The 23,101-nt window shown below is 38.2% G+C and overlaps 1 protein-coding gene across 1 annotated transcript; it reads right to left on the bottom strand.

Annotated features, from left to right (window-relative positions):
• Positions 1-911: 911 nt before the first annotated feature.
• LOC101678520 (alpha fetoprotein) lies at positions 912-21,596 on the bottom strand. Its single transcript, XM_004766287.3, has 15 exons — positions 21,468-21,596; positions 20,556-20,607; positions 19,406-19,538; positions 16,794-17,005; positions 15,547-15,679; positions 14,545-14,642; positions 11,861-11,990; positions 9,744-9,958; positions 7,975-8,107; positions 7,362-7,459; positions 6,672-6,810; positions 4,003-4,226; positions 2,722-2,854; positions 1,408-1,462; positions 912-1,062 (listed from the first exon to the last, which is right to left on the bottom strand). Exons 1-14 carry the CDS (start codon positions 21,550-21,552, stop codon positions 1,418-1,420), a joined length of 1,830 nt encoding a protein of 609 aa, XP_004766344.1. The 5' UTR covers positions 21,553-21,596; the 3' UTR covers positions 912-1,062; positions 1,408-1,417.
• Positions 21,597-23,101: the final 1,505 nt, after the last annotated feature.

Below are 23,101 nucleotides of genomic sequence, written 5' to 3'. Positions count from 1 at the left end.
CTAACCATGGTGACTCTTCTCTGCTTAGACATCACTTTGGTTGGACTAAAACTCATGAGAATCTTCTCAGTCCTACAGTTCATGTATCTTGCTTCATCTTCTGGATCTATACCCTCCTTACCCACCCAGTACTGTCCTAGAACCATTCATTGTGTTTTGTCATAGGCTATGTTTTCCTCTCTAAAATATTGGACTTCTTCTTTACATTAACTGATGAAGGCTCACTCATCTTCCAAGACTCTTCTTAAAAGTCTGCCTGTCTCAGTGTGAACCTTTCCTCAGGCAGAATTGGCCTCATCTCTCCATTGATTTGTCCCACAATTTGTTGCCATCTCTATGGTGACCATAATCTTGTTGCATTGCTATTAGTTGCTTCCTTCTCTGCTGGAGCACCTGGAGGACGGTGATTGCACCCAGAATAGGACCTGATACCCCATGAGTGCTTAGTATATACTTGTGAACTAAGAAAAATCAACTGCTAAATATATTAATAATATTTAATCAAGACAACTGCAATAAAAACTTATATTTTAGTCTGTGAACAGACAACTGCAAAAGATTTTTTTAAAAGTAGAGGTTAAATTTTAAGTAGTATCATTCCTGATGGATCCCATAAAATCATAATACTTTCTTTTTTCATCTCCAGTGTATCTGTTTAAATATATAAGTGGTCATTTAATGAACAAAGTGCCCTGGCATCACAGTGCTTAACTTGAACATTTTTTTTTTTTTAGCGCACCAGGGAATCTAACCTTGAGGGTTGTAAGTCTACCCTTGAGTGGCTTTAATCTCCCACAACAACCAAGACCCAATGCTTACTTATCGGAATCTGCTTCAGATAATGGTATACATAACTATTTTTAAAAGCCATCTATAAATTTCTGTAAATAAACACACTAGGAAAAAGGAAATATTTGGAGATACTTTATTTATATGATAGAGAAATCTCGCATGAAAGTCTTGATCATTTCATTAATTCACAAAAAGGACTATCTCAGTTAAAATTAAAGGAAAAGATTCACACCATGCCATAAGGACTTATTTTGTCTCCTTTTCTTCCCCCTGTAATATGAACAAAAATATGTTAAATTCTAACTCAATAAATGGGTGCAGAAGGTAACTGGTTCTATTATTTTACATCAGAGAAATACTAAATAGAAGGGAAGGTCTTCTGATGGCATTCTCTGAAAACTTAGAAACAACCCAAGAGAATTTTGAGGTTGTTGAGTCACTGATTTACCATTATGGATGCAACTTTGCTCTGGTGTTTTTAACATAAACTTTTTGTTGAATCACATTTATTTTTAAGAAAAGAATTTAACAGTGGGTCTTAGGACATATTTCACTATGGACCAATATTTTGGGAGAATGCTCACTCTATTTATCCTTGTCTGAACTTTTTGTTACCTGAAGTAATTTAAACTCCCAAAGCAGCACGAGTCTTTGAAATCAGTTTTGGACCCTGAAAATTAAAAACGAATAAAAGTCATCAAACAAAGAGATGAAGGACTGTGTCAGGTATACAGGTAACTCTCCATTATCCAGAGGTGAATTCAAGTACATCTCTGATGCCAACAAGCTGGGACAATGGAAGTCAGAGGAAAAAAAAATCTACCCATACTACAGCAGAGAGAGTTTGTTCTAACAATGCCACTCTCCAAATTGTGACCAATCGTCACCACAGCCCTCACCTTCCTCCACTAGTCAGTCATAGAAATTGGAAAGTTTGCAGACAAAGTACAGTCACCACGAGTTAACGGTCTCTATACCTACGTGAATGTCTTCTCTCGTCAAGGGACATTTATCCGAAATGGTTTACATCAAACCTCTTTTACCAGTTTTGTCTTATCTGATTTAGTTACCTGTGTTCCATCCCCTTCTACTAAAAACACAGCCACACTGGTAAATGTACACTTGGCAAAAAACGCAGAATCACAGGATATCTTTTAAAATTATAAAGATGCTGCGCCGCTAGGTGGATTAGTGGTTTAAGTGTCTGCCTTCAGCTCAGGTCATGAGTCAGGGTCCTGGGATCAAGCTCCCATTGGTGGGGGGGAATGGTGTCCCTGCTCAGTGGGGAGCCTGCTTCTCCCTCTCCCTCTGCAGCTCCCCCTGCTCGTGAGCTCTTTCTCTCAAATAAATAAATAAAATCTTTTTAAAAAATAAATAAAATTATAATGATGCCATATTCAAATATATTTAGTAATATAAACTAAATGTAACCAATTACAAATCCAGTTAAAATTGCTAAATGATAAGCTTAAGATAATTCCTCATCACTAGTCTGTTGGAATACCAAGGCATACTCCTAAATGAGTTCAAAATGTTTTTTATAAAAAAATTTCCCCAATATCTTGTTTGCACAATTATTTTGCTATTAAATCCTTTTAATCCATTTAGCTGAATTGATCAGTTTTAGGCCAGAGACTGTCTAAATTATCATCAATTAATTATATGTTCACTTTATAGTTTCCTCTACCAGGAAACAAATCAAACTTACTAATTCTCTTAACATATTTGAAAATTACAGTTCTTCCTAATATTTAGTGAGAAAATTGGAATTATTTCTTACATAGCACAAAATCCTTCAATCTACTTCTTAATAAATTAAAATCCTCTGGCATTATTTTCAAGGTCTAGATTAGTGAACTATTCTTTTCATTATGTATTACAGAAAACACACTAACAAGGATTTCAAGTGTGAAAATGAACTGCACATACCTCGTCCTCAAAGCAGGCATCCTGCTCTTGGCCTTGGCAGCACTTTTCCAGTAGAGCAGAGAAATCTGCAATGACAGCCTCAAGTTGTTCTTCTGTTATTTGTGGCTTTTGCTTCACAAGGTTAATGAGAAATCTATAATTTAAACAAAAGAGAAATCTGTTATGCAAAGGTACTTTTCTAAAGCCTTTCTAGTGCAAGGAAATTTTCCTAGTGCAAATTTTCCTAGTGGAAAATTTTTAAAGCCCTTGTGACCCTTCACCACAAACCCTCATTCCATCAACCCCTACCAGACTTACAAGTTATACTATGTCCAATGCCTTCTTCAGAAAGACGGAGGCTAGAAATAAGCAGGTGCTCCACTGCTCTGGGTTTGTGCAGATTGTGGGTGAAACATGATTTTATAGTTGTACCATACTTAGGTGTAGTAAGGCATGGTCTTTTTCTTACTTGTCTCCTTTCCAGTTCTCCACTCTAAAGTACATCTTGTCTATACTCAAAAGCCCAGATCTCCAAACTCCTGCCATCCATAATTATCACACCCTTAACTGAGCATTGGCTCCACCAAACACCTACACTACTCAGTTAGCAACACCTTCATGTGGGAATTAATGTTGAGCAGGGAATAGGGAAGGCTTGTCAGAGGAGGCAGCATTCTTACCGTCCCTTGGAACATGACATAGGTTGTGACAGCAGAAAAGGGAAGATCAAGATCTCCGAAATGAAGGGAGAGCAAGTGAGTATTAAATGTATGGGAATTGGAGAACATAAGTTGCATTGACTTGGATTACCATCACCAGTACAGAATGCCTCCCACAATGAACTGAAATGTGCATTCCATCTCACAACACTCATACTTCATGGCTGAATCAAATATTATACTTATTCTCTTCAAAAAGTAAACAGAGTGAAAAAAAAAAGAGTCAATGGTGTTTTTCAAGTGTTTTGGAATGGAAGTATCCAAACTTACTGCCAAGACATATCCTAATCTCCAAAATAGATTGCCTGCTTTCCCTCAGTCCCAACACATAACACAACAAGAGTTACAATGAAGACTATTTTTACAAACAAAAAATTGTCTGCCCTTGTGAATTTTTCCAGATCTATGTTCCAAGGAGGCTGTGAAGACACTGAAACAGAACTATTTTAAAAGCCACCTTCAGTGTTTTGAGGCAGTAATGTTCTCCTAAGAAGCCCAAGATTGTCGGGTGTGTAAGATAGAAATCTCAACTACTATTTCATGTCATTGGTCTTCTCCATGTTAGCAAACGATGATTTCTTACTGTTGCTTCATTGTTTGCAGTGCCACACCCTGAGCTTGGCACAGATCCTTATGGAAGATGAATTTATCGGCAGAGAAGGGTGAAGGGGTGTATGTTTCGTCCACCACTAAGCTGCTGAAACACGGCCTCCTGTTGGCGTATGAAGAAGTGCAGCACTGGCCGACGCCAGGGTTTACAGGAGTCTCCTCATGCCTGATGCACAATTGTCCAATAATAAGATCAGCCTGGTTGGGAGAATGTGGAAGAAGACAGCAAGGCGATTCAACATTAGCCACTAAGTGACTCAGGTTTCCAGACAAGCATTGCAATTTTTAATGCCCAGTAATATATAATTAATAATACAGAAAAATTTGTTATCTATGGAGGGTCATGTGTTGCCACATTGCGGATTCATTTTTACCCGTCTGTTTGGTATCAACCTCACGATTCAGAGGCAGGTATTCCCGAGGTAACATTGGAGATAGCCCTTTCACATAGTTGTCGGCTGTTTGAAATGCATTTCCAATTACGTACCTACTTCCAAAAGGGAAACAATTATCTGCCCTAACCCAAGAAATCAATACATGGCTTAAATTTTTCATGTATATCTAGCTGAGCCTTCCGTCTTATTTTTGGGATCCAGAGACTTGCTTTCTGAAGGAAAGAATTGAGCAAGCCTAGCCTGTCCGCATACATACATATATACCCACCTGCATGCATATGGCTAATATACAATCTTAACTGATAAAACGTAAGTCTGGGGTGCTGGGTGGCTCAGTCAGTTAAGTGTCTGACTCTTGATTTTGGCTCAGATCATGATCTCAGGGTCATGGGATCATCCTGGATTCTGTGATCAGTGGGGAGTCTCTTTTGAAGATTCTGTCTCTCCCTCTCCACCTGCCTCTTTCTTGCCTTCCCAAGCACACTCACTGTCTCTCTCAAATAAATAAATAAATCTTAAAAAAAAAAAAAAAAAGAAGGAAAAGAAAAGAAAGAAGGCTAAAGTGTGTTTGTGTGTGTGTGTCTTTTAGGGCTTTCCTAATGTAGACTCCTCCTACCTTCCACACTTCAGAGATATTTTTTAAACACCTGGCAATAACTCGCAATAACTCGTAATAACGCAAGATGTTTTGTGTGCGCACTGTGTTTCGGGCCAGTGCTGAACGAGTTACAAGGATTACCTCATTTAAGACAGTCATCCTATGTGGGTGGTACAACTCTTATTCCTAAATGTCAGCTGAAAAAGCTCAAGCCTAGAGATAAAACTCGCCTTCCAGAGTGACACTACTAACAAGTGGTGCAAGTGGGAAGCGGGTGTGGGCAGGAGGCTTCCAGAACCGACACTTCTGGTCGGTTACAACATCCTGTGTCCCTGCAGCCTCTCAACGTGTGGAATTCAATAAATGATAAAGAAGGTGCTGAATCACAGGGATCTTTTTACTCCTAACTTTTGGTGGAAAATTCCGAGACATGATGACTAGCTAATTCCTAGTAATTCAAGTAGTTCCTCACCATCAGAAAGAGGAAAAGGGCAACAATGAATGTACAATCGGATTCGCAATTGTGATTTTAAGGGAAAAAATAATGAACGAGAATTCAGCCTATAATCTTAGGTATGACGTCAGTGACACTAGAAAGTCATGCTACTATTCAGAAGGACTTACCCTGTTCTATACTCTTTCCCTTGTTAAGGGGTGGGGGGAATATCCCTAATGTAATAAGATGATATTACAAAAGGCAAACATATAGGTATGGCTGAAAATAAAGTGACTAATTTTCATCTCTCAGAAGTGAAGCTTTCATTTTTTTAACCCAATTCACATTTTTTTCACTGTGTCCATTAGACCGAACTCAGTGCTCATGGGTGCAAAGCGGCGTAACTGAGATATATGTGTGAACTAGATGTAAGGGGATAATAGCACAGCAGCAGCAGAGGTGTATGAGACCCGCAAGGAAACTCTGAAGAAGGTATGGCCTTGGGTGCTGGAGCTTGGGCTATGGAAAGACGTGCATATGCATCCAAATATCAGACCCACCATTTCCTAGCTGGAAGAGCTTGTCCTAACATAACTTATTTGAGCCTCATTGTCTTTATCTATAAAGTGAAGATGGTAATGGGGCATATCAAAAGGGAGTATTATAATCATTAAATGAGATAATACTTTTTAAAAAAAAAAAAAGTACAGTATGGGTCTTTAATGTAATCCTGAAAAATTTCTATGTTATTAGGGTGAAGTAACGGTCGCCATGTTGGTTTAGGAAAGGTGTCAGTGAGAGGCAGGGTCTCAAGGTGTAGAGGAGTTTGAAATCCAATAGACTGTCGCCTTGGCTTTCCTTTTCTTCTTCTTAGTCATCTTCTTTTTCTTAACAGTAGAGTATTTAGTGAACCAAAAGAAGAAATCACAAACTGGATGACGTGTTGGTTAGTCTGTCTTTCTCGTCCATAAAGCTTGCTAGAACAGTGTTGGATACACTGGCTGCACGCCCACCGGCCATTCTAGAGGGACGGGAAGGCTGGCCACACGCCCGCTGTTCAGAGCTGAGTGCACAGCCTCTCCAGCTGAACGAGTTGAACTAGTGTGGTAAAGCCATCTCCACAGCAGTTTTTACCATTTCCTCTAAGTGGGAATCATGAGACTGTTTCAAGCCAAATGGGGCAGAAACACAACGGGACTAAACAAAACACTCACCGCTCCTTCGCCACAAGCCAACTGTTTGTCCTCACTGAGTTGGCAACAAGTAGCTGCTGCCGTTGCCATTTTCCTGGTAAAGGCCATCAGCTCAGGTGGGGTCAGCTGAGGGGCCTTCTTTGTGTATGCAACAAGAAACCTGGAAGAAGCATTTTTCACCAAATCCTGAGTCATTCGTGAGTTTGGGGGCTCCTCACTCCTCCAACACCCTTTTTGGTATCAGCAGCCCTGAAATCAGCTCATTTGTTTTATGCACATGACACTAAAACCACCTTTCAAGATGCATTTACTCTAACCACCACCACGGCACTTCTTTTCTATCAACATATCACAATGTGAAAACAGACTCGGGATGGTAGGCTGACTTCCACTGCCTACGTCAAAGCTTCAGTGATTTTAATTTTGATCTACTCCTTGTTTCAACAATGACAGACTCCAAAAATCTGCACAGCTAGGGGAAGCCAAAGCCAGTTCCAAAGATCATTCACAAGTCATTCTTCTTCCTCCCTAAAAGAGCGAAATGGGGATGCCCACCTCCTCCCAAGGGAAACTGGGTGATCAGAGTACATTGATTTTCAATCTGAAAAGGGGCCTGAAATTAGAGTAGTGTTGGGTGACTAATCAGGTTGGTATTTCCCTCACTAGCTCATCATTTTAAATCACGAAAAAATACTGTTTAAAAAAACTTACGCATTTTGTAAGTAATATTCTCCTAGTTTCTGGAAGAGGCCACAGCTTCTCTTTGCCAATGCTTGGCTTTCTTGGATATATTTCTCTAATTCTTCTTCCTGAAAATACCAGCATTATTACATAATTTTTTTCTCTTCCTGGACACAAAACTTCGTATGTAAAAATGAATCAATAACATATTATTTTATTATGACACCAACCTTAGAAAAAAGTAATTCTAGACATTTTTTAAATACTAAAGATAATGAAGTATGAATTGGGAGAATTAAAACAAATGGACTTTGGGGAGATTAAAACTTTGTGACTCACACAGAATCCAATCTTTGGATAAAGGACTACAGCTCTTTCTGTACAAATGCCTGCTTTTCTGGAACTGTTCAACGATGAATATTAGTTTTATTCTGTGTGTCAAGGAAATTTTGGTTACCATTTTTACTTCTAAAGTAGACCACTAGTTGTTTACTACTATTTAATAACTACTTAATATCTAGGTGACTACTAAATAGAATAGCTAGGTACTAGTTAATAACTGGATGCTTTCAAACAAAAAGCATTTTTGATGGGTAACCTCCATGAAGCTTTTCAGACTCTCCTTAAAGCTAGAGCACTTTACCCCTTTATCCCGGCAATCAAGAGGGTTTTCAGACTGGGAGCACTTCTCCAATAATTCCTGGTATCCTTTAGCAACTCTTAGAATAACTGGGACAGCAAGTTTCGTATGTCTTCTCGAATATTCATAAGTAAATCTGAAATATGTGTGAAAAATATCCTGTTACTGGAACTATGAGACTTTATTCCCATGTTATATGGAATGCAAAAGTGAAAATTAAAATACATAAACCTGGAAGTCAAATTATGACTTGTACTATACGCATGGTAAAACCATTAATACAAATAACAACCCCTCCAATTGTTCTAAAATGGTATTTTGTTTTCTTCTGCATTCTTCACCTGGGTTTTTCAATTATGAACTTCACAGTCATTCATTCAACAAATGTTTTTTCCAGCACCTACTCTATGTAAGTGTTTCTCCAGGCAATAAGGATTCAATAATGTATACGATAAAATGCCTGACCTCTCAAAAGCATACCTTATAGGGAGACAAAAGCAATCTTTTCTTAAACAAGAAATTTCTTAAACAAGAAATAGGTCATCAAACTCAGGTGGTGATAAATCAGTGAAAAGAAATGAAGGAAGATATGATAGAGGGGAAAAGAGACTCCTGATTGACAGCATTGTTTAGGAAATGTCACTTTGGGCCTCTCTTTCGAAACAGAACCTGGGTGAGGGAAACCACATAAGGATCTGGGCGAAGATCATTCTCAGCTGAGAAAATTTCTACTGCAAAGAACCTTTCTAAGTGAAGAACAATTTCTGTTAAACAATTAGCGTTGGATGTGCAGGTGGGTCGATTTAAAGATAATTCTTGGATTTACTAATTGTATTTCCAAGTTATAGAAGTAAGTCATATTAATTCTGCCACCAATAAATTGTCAATGCAGCTTTCTTCAATCTGGACTTTGCTCTTGTGTGCGTAATTTTACTGAGCAGTGCAAACAATATGTGAATGTCCAGTCTGAAAGCAACGATAAAGTGATATCCTTAGGGAATATTAAAAAGAAAATTGGGCCTTTTTTTTTCATTATTACATTAGAAGCAGACTCTTAAATTTATAAAGGCCTTTGGTGATCATTAAGCATAATATCTTTAGAGTTGCACAAATCCCTCCTCTGATGGTGTCCATAGACACACACTGTACACTAAAGGACAATGTATTAACTTGACGGTTTGCTTCCCTTAAAAGCAAATAGAATGGGACCACGTCCTATCAGTTACAGTGATACAATCAACTACTATGCTGCAAGTGTCTCAACATATGTTTTGATTTTCTTACAAAAACAAAACATACATTAAATAAATAGCAAATAAACTGTTCTAATGAAAGCCCTTCTATCTATCACTGAGTTACACTTTGAGGGAAAGTTCTTAAAATATGCCCAATGAAAAAGCACATTCTTCACCATGAGCCCTTCTTATCACAAAACATTTATATGATATTTGGTAGCTCAGTGGTGGTCTTCATATGAGTAATCCATATGAAGATGGCACAACAATGCTTCTGAGGCCAGAGAAATTGATACAAAATAAAATATAACTTCAGCTAATTACAGCAACAGTGAAAGCTTCATCGGTATAGGATAGGTCCCATTTCCTTGTTCCCTACTTACCTGCTTAAATATATTTTGGCTCAGAACATTCTAGCATCAACCTCACATACTAAGCTCAAAAACCATAGCCATCATTCCCCATTTCAGCCACACAGAGCTGTCAGCTACATCCTAATCTTTACTTATGTGAACATACATTTACAGAGTGCATTACCTTGCCATGAAAAGATCTTTTTCCCTTGAAGAAAATTGGTTGAAATCTCTCTCTCCTAAAAACCTATTTAGATTTGGAGATAAGCCTTCAGGTTTGTCATCATTTTCTGCATGAATTATGCATTGGCCAAGTTCAAGCATGGGCAATTTGCAGCATTCTGCTATTTTGCTTGACAGAATATCTTGTTGAGAACATATGTAGGACATAATTTTTTCCTGTAATACGAAAAATAAAGTATAAGTTTTAAAGGTTTATTCTTTAATGCAGGACCTCGGGGCCAGCTTTAGAAAGGAAGGAAAGGAGCCTGGGAGGGAGGAGAGAAAGGAGAGGTGGGGGGGGAGAGGAAAGAAATAAGGAAGGGATAGGAAACAGGCACATTTTACCTTGTCTCCCATTTTAGAGCTTTTTCACCCTGACTTGCCTTTCCTCGCTCCTTTTCACCTAACCCTTTTTTTCCGTTCTTCTTTTCATAGTTGTCAGCTAAAACCTATTGTATTGTATTAGGAAGACTTTTAAAACAAGAGAGAAATATCCTCTTCAAACTGAATGACAGGCACGTTGGTGCACATCTTCTATTCCTATTGAGATTTGCTCCTGGACGACGTTTGCGGTCAACGTCCTAATACCACGGAGAGCAAACTTTCCGCTCCATTGCAACAGAATGATCTGCAGTGACCCGCTGTGACCTCCAGAGGGCAGGCTATAGATAATGAAATGGCAGCTCATCTAGGCGGCCAGAATGAAGCAGAGCGGCCACGTAAACTGTCAGGGGACTAAAAATGCTATGTATTCTCAATAAGGACAATTAGAAAGCATTATTCAGTCATTAAAATCAATTTACATGCCGTACTGAAATTAATTTTTCCATCTTAAAGGAAAAGGGTGGTTATGAGCTCCAAAAATGTTAAAATAATTTTTAAGTGCCTATAGAGATAATAGTAAAACTGTCAACTAAAACCAAGAAAACTAACTTCAAACAAAAACAAAAGAGTTCTTTTTATGGTGCCTGCTATGCAGGTAGAAAATTCTAAGAAGAAAAATAAGTGAAATTGGAACTCTGTCTTTGGGACTATTCCCCCGTTCCGCCTACCAGGATCTCTGCCCAGGCTCGGACACCGTCCCCTTGGGACCTCTCACAGCCTCAGCTTCTGGATGCCTTCCAGGACTCTTTCAGCCAAACTGTGGAAGGACCCGCTGAAATAAGCATTTTATCCTCACATTTGATCTTTGGGAAACCATGTTCAAGCCCAGAATTTCAAGGCATTTGAATATCTAAGAGCAATGATTTTAAACTTTCTTGGAGAAGAAGGTGTCCCACCAGGGACTGGAGATAGAGTAATCTGGGGATAGACAGGCCTCTGGCACAGTAGGTAAGAAGCCTAAGATTGGCCCAAAATAGATGAAAGCCACACTGCTTAGTTGGTGACCAACTATGGCATGTACAGGGTTCTGTGTTGGAGGGCTTGGGGCTTTGGTTTTTAATTCTCCTAGAGCCCTCTATCCATACTTCTCTCTGGCATGTTTAGCTTTGTACCTTGTAGAACAGTTTCTTGTGTTCTTTTTGTTTCTTGTGCTCCCTTGCTGTATTCACAGAACAGATCTATCTATCTGGTGGACATAAAAGAGCCCCTTCCTGTGCCAGGCATCCTGCTCTCAGCCTGTGGAGATAACAGTAAACAGAAGACAGCCCCTATGCGTCTCATCTCTACCAGACTAGAAACTCCCTGAGCGCGTGCCTTCCTAACAAGTGTTCGTCACAGCGTCTAGCACACAGAAAGGATTCAATATGTATTTTTCAAGTGAAATAGCAAGTGGATGGAAAAACAGATTTGTTGTGAATGAAGAGTCTGCCCCTCCCCCACCCCAAGATCCGATGTGGAGTTTACAGTCTACCTCGGAAGGAGGAAGGAAGGAGCACTGATGAGCTCGCGGGAGGAAAACATCGCTTACGTGAAGGTAGAAGATGGTTTCAGTGTCACTACCAAGAAGTCTGTAACTTTCCTCAGCCCCCCGGGTTGCCCTACCCTGGGACCGGCTCAGCCAGCTTTCTCCCATCTAGAATGACAGTCAAGGAAGGAAGAGGAAGTGGAATCATCTCAGGAGGCAAGACTCTTTACCCCATCCTGCAGACATTCCAGCACGTTTCCTCCGCAACATTCCTCATGTATGTGGGCCACATCCAGGACCAGTTTCTGAATTTCAGTAAAATTCGCTTTGGAAAACTTTTGACTCAGTTTTGTAACGGTTCTAAAGGGGGGAAGGAAATGCAAGTCAATCCTGGTTAGCTACCAACATCAAACAATAGAGCGTTCGTGTAGCTGCTGCTCCCAAGAGAAAGAACTGAAGTGCTCTGGCTATCTCAGAAGAAAAGCTAAAGGGTTCTAAGTCCTGTCAATTCCAGCCTGATCTTTCATGGCAATTGCTTTCTAAATTGACCTGTCCCCACAAGTAGTTTGGACATGATTCATTTGTCTTTAACACCTTTTCTGTGAATCTAGAGGAAATCTATCTTTCCACTGTTCATCCACGACGCTGGGTGTTTGGAGTGACCCTCGTGAGTTGGCAGGAAAAAAATAAAAGGACAGACAATTAAAAAAATAGAAAATTCCATGAGAATAACAATCATTTTTTTACTTAGGAGAAAAAGCATTTTGTGGGAATACAGGAAAGGGTGTATATGGGCAAATCGATGAACTGAGACAAGAAAGTACAGCAGACCCAACACCCAGACATGCCAACATGCCCAGCCACGTCGTGTGGCCCAAAAGGGACATTAGAAGTAAAAAGTCTTGTAACTTCTACATATGTCCTTAAATTTTAAGAGATCTCTAGATGAAGGAAGCAACTGTAGTGTTGCTGCTTCTGACAAAGGTAGATTTTCTTTATGAATGAATAACATTTAAAGGTAATCACTTATGGATAGTGACTATAATATTTTAATTTATGTTTTATTAACAAGATAAACTGAAAGCAATTTATGAATCAATTCATGAATCAATCTAATCGCATTGGAAGGTATTTAAAGCAACATCTGATCTATTCCAAGAAAAAAATTTCAGTCTTGGAACTAACTCCATGACTACAAACCTTAATCTAGATCTCCGCTGTGTACAATATGCTTAAATGCATAATTTACCAAGCAAAGAAATAAATAAACTGTGAATGCATGGACTTAATACTCTTCCGTTGACATTTCAGATATTTTCCCCAACTAGAAATGTCTCATCATAAAAGTTGAAGCACTTGAAGCCAGTTATGTAGTATCAAATTTTCTAGTGGCCCCATTAAAAGGTAAAAAAGGAAACAGTTAAATCCATCTTAATAATATTTTTGACCCCACTATGTCAGAAATAATACCAGTTCAACCTACAATTTCATTCCTCTGTGGAAGCTAAAAAATAAAACAAATGAATAACAGAATCAGACCTACAAACATAGAGAACAAACTGACGGCTGCCAGAGAAGTGGGGCATGAACACGAGCAACTTGAGTGCGGGGAGCAGGAGACACGGGCTTCCACTTATGGGATGAAAAAGTCGTGGGAATAAAAGGCACAGCAGAAGGAGTCCAGTCAATGATATTGTGATAGCGTTGTCTGGTGGCAGAGGTGGCGACACTTGTGAGTAGACCATAACTTATGGAGAAATTGAATCACTATGCTGTATACCTGAACTAATGTAACATTGTGTGTCAACTACATCGGAATCAAAAAATTCTTTAAAAAAATTTCAGTATGCAATTAGCATAAAAACCTATTAAGAAGATATTAAATGTTCTCTTTCTCATACTAAGTCTGTAAAATCTGGTATGTCTTTGCCACCTGGAGCACACAGTTCCTTATTCACTGCGTGGGAGCTGAGTACAGGGAGCCGCAGCCGTGCAGCCGTGCCGTGTCGCGCAGCCTAGACCATTGGTGATTCTGATTCTGAAACACCTGATGTCAAAGTCTCAACGGTCCGCATACAGACAATCCAAGATCACTGGCCTAGCAGACAAATAGGTGTAAGGAAAATAAATCCGGATCAGGACCTAGAAAACTGGGTTCTGCTGACAGGCAGTGTGGCTTGAGTAAAGGGCTCTCATCTCCCTGGGTCCCAGTTTAGTCATATGTAAAAATGAAGCAGCTGAACTAGATGATTAACTGTTTGGGTTTTTTTTTTTTTTTAATTCCTCTTTATCCTACAACAGAGATTGAATATGAGATAGAGGTCAATTAAGTAGGCTTTAACAAGTGTTAAGCAGTAAAGCAGGATTGGAAGGAGACTTGTGGAGAAGGACACCTGCTGTGCCCGGAGAGGTGGGTAAGGTTTGGAAGGGAGGTGGGGCAGCATGGTAGTTGGGGCTAAAGTAGATGACTGTCATGTGAAGACATAGGGAAGGGATGCTTGGGCTGACTTATCATAAGATCGCCTTTTTTTTCTGAGAAAGGGTAATTTTTCGGGTGCCTGGGTGGCTCGGCTCAAGTCATGATCCCCGGGTCTTGGGATCGAGCCCCGCATCGGGCTCTCTGCTCAGCGGGGAGCCTGCTTCCTCCTCTCTCTCTCTCTGCCTGCCTCTCTGCTTACTTGTGATTTCTTTTATGTCAAATAAATAATTAAAATCTTAAAAAAAAAAAAGTGTTAAGCAGCAAGTCCGTGGGTTAGCTTCCTTCCAATCCTGGGGTTTCATGATCCTAAGCCATGAGCTCTTATCAAAGGAACTTTCATTCTCTACCCCGGTGACAATGAGAAAAATGAGCTCAAACAGCAAAATGGTAGTTTTGCAGATCTCACCTTCTTCCCTAGATACAGCTTAAACTTACATGGCTCGGAAGGTTCGGGGCCCAAAATTTTTCATCACTGCACATATATGTTGATTTAACAAACTGCTGTCTCTTAATTCTTTTGTAATCAATGCTGTCTAGATACAGAAGAAACGAGATGTTAGGAAAGGATGTATTGTCCTTTACAGGTGCTGATAATTAGAAAAACAACCTATACAGGTAAACCATCAAACCATAAGAAATTTTTACTAAAATTTAAATGTGATACATTTTTATGGACCTTTCTTCATTCTTTCTTGTAGATTGGTTTATATACATCGAAGCCAGACAGATGAATTTAGAAGACCTTAAAAGACCTTAAAACAAGGACATTATAACTTTCTTGGCATAATGAGTGAACAACTGTACTTTTAAATGAATTGAAACCTGATAATTTCTTAAACATTTGTCACAAAAAAAAAAAGTCACAGCCTGCAATTCTGGGAATAGTCACAGTTCTTAGGAAGTTTTTCTTATTAGGCTTCTGGTGGCAACTGATAAATTGTGGGTGTTATTCTAGCTCTCAAACTTAAGCTACTCGCTTCTCTAAACCAGTGTCCTTTGGTTAGATAATGATATTTACACCTCAGATTTGTCCTGGGGATCAAAAGAAATAATGAGTGATAAAGTATTTGTCATAGTTTTCTTTTTCCCTCTGTCCTTTTGTGCCTCCTTTTCTCTTCCTGCTGATTCTACCCAATCTTCTACCTCCTATTCCTCTCTCTTTCATTTATGTTACCAGCCATGCACACCCCTGTCTTCTTTTATCTCCAGCCCCCCATACCCATGTCTTTTGTCTTGTAATAATTATTGGTCAAAAGAATGAATACAAAACAGCAAGTCCAGCTGTTTTAGCCCAAAGAACATCAGACTGCTGAAATATGCTTGATTCTGAAGATGGTATTGTGCATGCAAAGCATATTCCATTTTTAACTTTGTTTGGTTTTAATGAGTCATAGACAGATTAAAGTATTGCTTCAGATATCTGTACAAATAGAATACCTTTGTTTGGAAGCATTCTACTGCATTTTCAGCTTTGCAGCAAGCTGGAATCATTTTGCCATAGTGGCCAGCCAAAGAAAGAATCGTGGGTGCATACAGAAAGGGGTGCCTTCTTGCTATCTCATAGATGTACCTATGAAACAAAAAGATGCTGTAAGATTTGCAAACGTATATCTTTTAAAAAACTACTAGAACTGGACTCTGGAATTTGTTTAAAGAGTCAAAAAACAGTCATAATTTTTTCCATGTGCTGACAAAAATTTTACTTACTACAGATCCTCAGGGGGAGAAACACTCTGACCACCAATACTATATTTTATCATGAGAATCAAATAGGCAGAAATGCTTACTATAATTCCTATCAAGGTGTCCATTTCAATAAACACACTCACACATGTTTGGAGGGCAAGAAATCCAGACCACCACTAAGTAAAACAGAAAAGTGGAGTCTTTTTCTCCTCATCAGTACAGAATGGAATCATCCACGGTGACAGTCTCCGTAGCAGAGATGGTCTAAGGGCAGGCTCTCTCGTTCTCTGGCTCAGATGTGTAAGACAGATGTGATGGAGAGTTCGATATAGGATTCCCCAACAGAGAACCTGAGATCAAGTCCCTGCTTGGGAATGTACTAGCACTGTGTCCTTGGCCCTCAGTTCGAATTATCTTAACTTTCTAAACTTCAGTTTTCTCATCTGCAAAATGGGAGGAAGAAGAATGATGGGAGAGGACAGGAGACTTCAAAGGCAGGCCATGAGCATTAATCTGATCAGACATGCCAAGAACCCATGGTCCTACAACATCTTAACTGCTTGGTAATTGCTAGCCATGCTTCTGTACCTTAAACCTTCCTGGAGCTCTAAATTTTTTTATTTCCAGGAAATTTGGTAAACATGAAACACCAAATATTTGACTCCAGAAGAAGTCACTTTGTGTGGTACTAAAATATTCTTGGGTGAGCTAAAATGGAGAGATTAAATGGGTTTAAAAAAAAAAAAAAGATTCATCTCAAGATACTAAGGGAACAACTGGTGGGTCTGGTGTGTGGTCTCTACCACATCTACCAGGCGTGCTGTGGAAACAAAGTTGCACTGACAATGGCTCCCCTAATTGCCCAGGGCCTCGGCAAATGCAACACTATTACCACTTCTCCATGGCTTAGAGTACTTCCATAAATTGCAGAAATATAGATTCTGCTTGATCCTGCTCTCCTACAGAAGTTTTAATCTACTTTTAAATGGGATCTTTACCTGTTCATGAACATATCCTTGCTTCCTTCATATGCTTTACAACTGGTGCCAGGTTCTGGAACTTGGAGGGGCGGGATGGATGCCGGTGCCGCCTTTTTGTGTGCTAGTAAACAGTTCTGTCTCTCCTCGTCACTTTGGCTGCAGCAATCTGAAAGTCCGTATTTTTCAGAAATTTCCTTCTCATGGCAAATTTTTTCCAGAAAGACAGACAGCTAGAAGAAAGATTGGAATTTTTTATTTGTTTCTTAAATGTATCTATTTTAAAGAGAGAGTGACAGAAAGAGCTCACGAGTGGGGGTCAGAGCCGAAGGAGAGGGAGAAGCACACTACCTGGGAGATGGGGCTGAATGTGGGGCTGCATGTGGGGCTGGATGTGGGGCTGGACATGGGGTTTGACATGGGGTTTGACGTGGGGTTCGAGCCCAGGACTCTGGGATCATGATCTGAGCCAAAGGCAGATGCTTAACTGACTGAGCCACCCAGGCACCCCAAGAAAGGCTTGCTTTTAATGAAGGCAACTGAGTTTACCTTGAAATTCTGCAAAACACGTATTTCTAATATCCCAGATCAGAACTACAGACTAAAAAAACAATTCCCTATACAAATCCCAATATGTTTAATTTCAACCTATGAGAAATTCCTTTCATGCCTTTTGGGAAATGGCATTTTAGTTTCCAACCTTGAGAAATACATATGACTCTTAGACAAAATTACTTTCTCTTAAAAAGGAAAAGGCCATACAATATTTTATTCCCCCCCCCCAAAAAAATGAAATAGTTCTTCCCTTTTATATTACAAGCAGTTTGCCTCCATGATGTCTATAAGCTTTTTAAAAAATACATAAACCACTTTTTTTGTTGCTTTAATTTTACCAAAATCAGATGATGGTGTCACGAGTCTAAAGAATGCCTCTGAGAGGGAGGCTGAGTGGCTTAGTCTGTTAGGCAACTGCCTTTCTCTAAGGTCATGATTTTGGAGTCCTGGGATCAAGTCCCACATTGGGCTGCCTGCTTGGTGAGGAGTCTGCTTCTCCCTCTGACCCTCTTTTCTCTCTCTCTCATTCTCTCTCAAATAAATAAATAAAATCTTAAAACAAACAAACAAACAAGAATGCCTCTGAGAAATACATGTTTCACTCTTCTCAGGAAATTTTTATTTGGCTTTTATTAACTGCTAAAATTTAAGGAACCTTAGAAATTTTAAGTAAGATTTTCAATTCCCAGTCCACATAAAAATTATGCCTTTAAGTTTATAATGATAAATCACCAACCGGTAACATCACTGTGAACCTCTCATTGGATGTAAAATTGAAATATGGAATGTATTTTGCTTAATTCATATATATTTTTAGATTAGCAAGACAAGACAAAAAATAGAGATGCAAAACAAGGAGTTTTATTAAGTTATTAATTTCAAAGTTGGAAAGTATTCTGTATCTTTTTTTTTTGTATTTTAATTTTTTATTTTTTATAAACATATATTTTTATCCCCAGGGGTACAGGTCTGTGAATCACCAGGTTTACACACTTCACAGCACTCACCAAATCACATACCCTCCCCACTTTTAAAGGGCATCTCCTCTACAGTATTCCAGATATATTGACTTTTGGCCATTCATCAACCCCGCCATGATAGAAAATTCTTTGGCCTTTTGTTCCATAAGTGGCTAACTCTAATCATCATTAAGTTCCTAGTTTTTCCCACTGAGATAACATAAACAATCATAACTATGATTTATTGATCTTCTACATTAAGAGATACTAAAAAAACTATTCATTGTTTAACTAAAATTCGAAGTTAGTTGAGTTCCATATTTTGTTATTCTCGTTTGCTAATTCTGGCAACCTTCAGTATGTGCTATGCTGCTCACAGAGTGTAACGAACCCACGAAGTGTGGCGGTTTGGAGCTCGATGACCTAGTTTAAATCCTCGCTCTCGTCTCCCTTAAAAACGTCACCTAACCTCTCTGTATCTCAGCTTCCTCAACCAGAAGAATAGCATTTACCTGCTGGGATTATTTTAAAGATTTAATGAATTCATATTTGTAGGCGAAGTGGATACTCGACCAGTGAGCCCAGCAAGTGTCTCTCGGCTCACTGGCCTTCAACTGATTCATCCGGGCTATGCTTTAGGTCATAAACTATTTTTATTATCAATAGCTATGTCACACTCTCTAGAATAATGCCTGTCACGTTGTGTGAGTAATAAAAACTAACTTCTACTATTATTACGTCTATTTTTAGGACAACCCTGAAATGGAAGCTATTATTATTCTTTATTTTATAGATAAGGCAACTAAATCTCAGAGAAGTTAAGTAACATGTTCATGGTCACCGAGATACTGAAATTTCAGAACCTTAGCTCTTAGTCCCTGTGCTTCTATTGTCTCTTTACAACAGGTACCCACTCTTCTCTGCCCTCTTTAGCAATTCACAGTTAATTCGACTCCTCCTTCATGTAGCAGCTCCTCAAATATTTAAATGTGTTTCTCATTCCACCCCTGTGTCTGCTCCTCTGCCTGCTAAACTTTGGTCAAATATCATGGCGGGATTTTACTACTACTACTAGTAGTAGTAGTAGTATTGATATTAGTATTATTAGTATTCACTCACCTGGCCTTCTAAACAACCTACAGGCTGCTCACTGCCAGTCGATTTCTCAATTACAGTCAGTGTATCTTTCACCATTTTGCTTACATCTTTGTAAGTGGCTTCTTGAACAAACTGAGCAAAAAATATGGTAGCTCTGAAACAAATTACATAAGAATACTTAAGAAACAGAAATGTCAAGCTGCTTTTTCTCAAGAGTAGTTTTTGTTTTGGTTTTCTGTTAAGTGACCTGTGTAGGGGATAACTTTTGCTAAAAATTTATGTAAAATTAGGTTCTAGTCATCCAGAAAGAAATGTCCATCTCCTGGCTCCTTGACCCCAAAATATACACATATCTATTAAAAAATCAAAGTGGAATTGCAGGAGCACTGAGTGTTAGATGCAAACAATGAATCATGGGAACACTACATCAAAAACTAGTGATGTACTGTACGGTGACTAACATAATGCAATTTAAAAAAAAATGTGGAATTCCCATAATAGTGGTTCCTGCTTTTGTGGTCACCCACTGCAATGTACCTATAACTCAGGGCATCTATATTCTATAGTTCCTTTTAAATTTAAGCAAAGAATTTGTCATTAGACCTCTGCGTATAACTACTCCCAGTCTGATCAAGATCTGATCCAAGGTGGTTTTCCTAAATTGATTCAAAGAATAGCTTTAACAGGTTTCTGGGCGCAAGTAGTAGCAATAACATACTACTTCAAATTCCTTATTAGAAACTTCAGTAGTGTGGAATAGACAGCAATCAAAAGAAAAATACACTCTACAAATAATAGAAAGTAGAACATTTTACCTCCTATTATCTGCTACTAAGATTTACATAGTATTCAGAATAGAGACTATTGTAATATCATCTCATTGGTGTTCATTTATATCTATATGGTGGTTACCACTGGTATGATACTCATCTTGAGTTGCTAGGATCCGATTTGGTTTTTCCCAGGGAATTTCAAGGAATCAGGGTTACTATCTAAGGCATGGGCCAACAGCTCAACCTCTTCAAAATCAATTTGATATTCAGTATAAGAAATGTCTTCAATTTGTTTTTATACTTTTTAGAACTCATAGGGCTATCCAGCTTCATATAATTACCTCACTAAAATTATCATTGGTTCATATTTGAAGTGCATTTATATGAGCAAAACTTACAGGTCGACTAAATTCACCTCTGCAGAACATTGGGAAGAATCCAAGATGGAAACTGAAAGGCAAGACAGACTCCATGAGAAATGGCGTTTTCAACCACAAGCAGGAAAACGATCATTATTTTGCAGAAATGTGTGTGTTTAAGTTAGAACGATACAATTTTGGAACAATTTAGAACTATACAATTTTGTATTTCAGTTAAAACTATACAATTTCAGAACAATGCAACCGAGATGACATCAAGGAGCATCTATCCAAACACCTTCATTTTTAACTTGAGAAGACTAGGAGAGCAAGGAATGGCTAAGTTAACAAGAATAATTGATGATAGAGTTACCACTAAAACCCAGTTGTTTGGTTTCCAGTTGTTTACTGTCGTGTTCTAATCGGCTTGGAAATCAAAGGATTAAAAAGACATTTCAGTCCTCCTTTTGAACATTGTTACACCATAGTTCGCCTGTCTATTTATATCACAGTCACACCATTTTTTCTTTAGTCTAATAATGGTCCATTTTTCTGAAGTGAAGAATTAAGATATTACTTACTTTATCAGTCTGAGGAGGTTTTATATGTGAAGGAACCAGAATTATAGCCTCATATATAAAGTTAGAGATATAATATAGATACATATACTTCAAAGTTAATGTGTATACCAATTAAATAAATAATATAATGTACAAAATATGAATTCCATGTGGACTATATAAGCCATTCAGAGGTAACGTTAAACACCACTGTGATTTTGTAAACCTCTTGTAAAGTCACAAGTTTATCATTCATTTAAAGATGTTCATCATTAAATATTTTTCCTCTGTGTGGAACAGTAAATATAAATAAATCATGACAAAGAATAAATGAAAAATTAAGAACTTTGGTATAGGGAAAAGACAAAAAAGAAAACACAAAATATCTTACCTATTCCATATGCATTTCTATGCACTGTTCTGGATTCAGAAAAATTTAGTAGGAAAATTAAAGGAATTGATACCACCCACTTCATGGTTGCTATTTTGTTGTTGGCAATGATGGGGGGAATATGTTGAAAATAATGCTGTAATTCTTTTATACCCTTCTCAAGCAATGCCTGTTAATTAGTAATCTTTTGTTAGTGTATGGGGATATCTGTTACTTTATTTCCTTAGGTTGCAAATGGGACAACTTGTCGATAATTAACAGCCCAGGGATTATTTGCATTTTATGTTCAAGGACACAGACTTCTTTTGGGAGGGAAAAAAGGGAGAAAAACTTGCAAATGCATCCTATTTTGCAAATATAACAAGTACTCTTCTCGATCTACAGAATATTTAAAGAAATATTTTTCCTAAATTGCACAATTATTAATTTCTTTCAAATTAAAAAGTTAGTGAAGCCATGAAGACTCCAGACTTCCTATGAAATTCAACTCAATGCATTCATTCATTTAAAGAATATTCAGTGAATACCTGTCATATGCCAGGCACAGGACACTGTATTTGACCAACTCAAATTTCAATGAAGAATACATTGCTTGATTATTACGTTTAGCTCAAAAACCCTTTTCACCCGATTTTATGTCAGCAAGGTCCCATTTTTAGTATACTGTGTATGGCTTAACAGAAAACTTTGAGCACACACTCTGATGAACAAAGCCCTGTAATAATTTTGTTATGAAATAGTCTTGCATGTATATCTAAATGGAAGTGGATCAGTTTCACTGTTCATTCAGCAGCTCAAAATGACGATGTTAATACTAAGGAGCACTTACAAAAGCCACCTGATTCTAGGAGTCTTTCCCTCCTGTCTGCTGTCAGGGCTCTTCATCTTAGCGGTACATTTAGAGAAACTTTTAAAATCTCTGTTGCCTAGACTACACCTCACACCAATTTAATCAGTACGTTTAGAGGTGAGACTACACATCTGTATTTTCTAAAACTTCACAGATTATTCACTCTTCCAAAATTAAGATGACAAAAAAAAATAATGAACTTCAGGCAAAATTAAATAATAAGGTGTCTTCGTTGAGTGCAGTAATGTGAAGCCATCAACCTTTTGTGGAAGAATATTTAATGATATGGACCTAGGTTCATATTATGTCACCAAATAAAAAAAAAAGCAGAAAAAAGATATCACATAATCCCATTTTTTGTACTTCTCCTGTCCTTTCCCTACTTCAAAAAAAGTGTAGAAGACAGAAATAGTAGATCACAAATTTCAACACTGGGTTTCTCTAAGTGGTAGAATTACAAGTGAATTTCTCTTTCTCACTCTTTCTTTCAAAACTTGTCCAATAAAAAGCTGATTATATAATTTAAAAATAAAGTTTCAAAAATTGAGTGTATTTCTTAAAAGTAAATTATATTGCATAAGTCAAAGAAAGACAAATACCACATGATTTCACTCATACGTGGAATTTAAGAAGCAAAACAAACAATCAAAAGGAAAATTAGAAGAAAGAGGCAAACCAAGAAACTGACTCTTAATTATAGACAACAAACTGATGGTCACCATTGGGAAGTGAGTGGGAAGATGGATAAAATAGATAGTGCTTGAGAATTAAGGAGGGAACTTGT

This window comes from Mustela putorius, unplaced genomic scaffold (assembly GCF_011764305.1).
Source record: "Mustela putorius furo isolate JIRA1106 unplaced genomic scaffold, ASM1176430v1.1 tig00000430_pilon_pilon_pilon, whole genome shotgun sequence".
NCBI lineage: Eukaryota > Metazoa > Chordata > Mammalia > Carnivora > Mustelidae > Mustela > Mustela putorius.
Note: the sequence above shows the minus strand (reverse complement) of the source record. Positions and strands in the feature narration are given on the sequence as shown.

Coding starts and splice junctions, on each gene's coding strand:
- LOC101678520 (XM_004766287.3), bottom strand. CDS start 21,552: ATGAAGTGGGTGGTATCAATTCCTTTAATTTTCCTACTAAATTTTTCT. Junction 4,227..6,671: donor TGGCTTGTGGCGAAGGAGCG/GTGAGTGTTTTG, acceptor TCTCCCAACCAG/GCTGATCTTATTATTGGACA. Junction 2,855..4,002: donor CTGCAAACAATGAAGCAACA/GTAAGAAATCAT, acceptor TTTAAATTATAG/ATTTCTCATTAACCTTGTGA.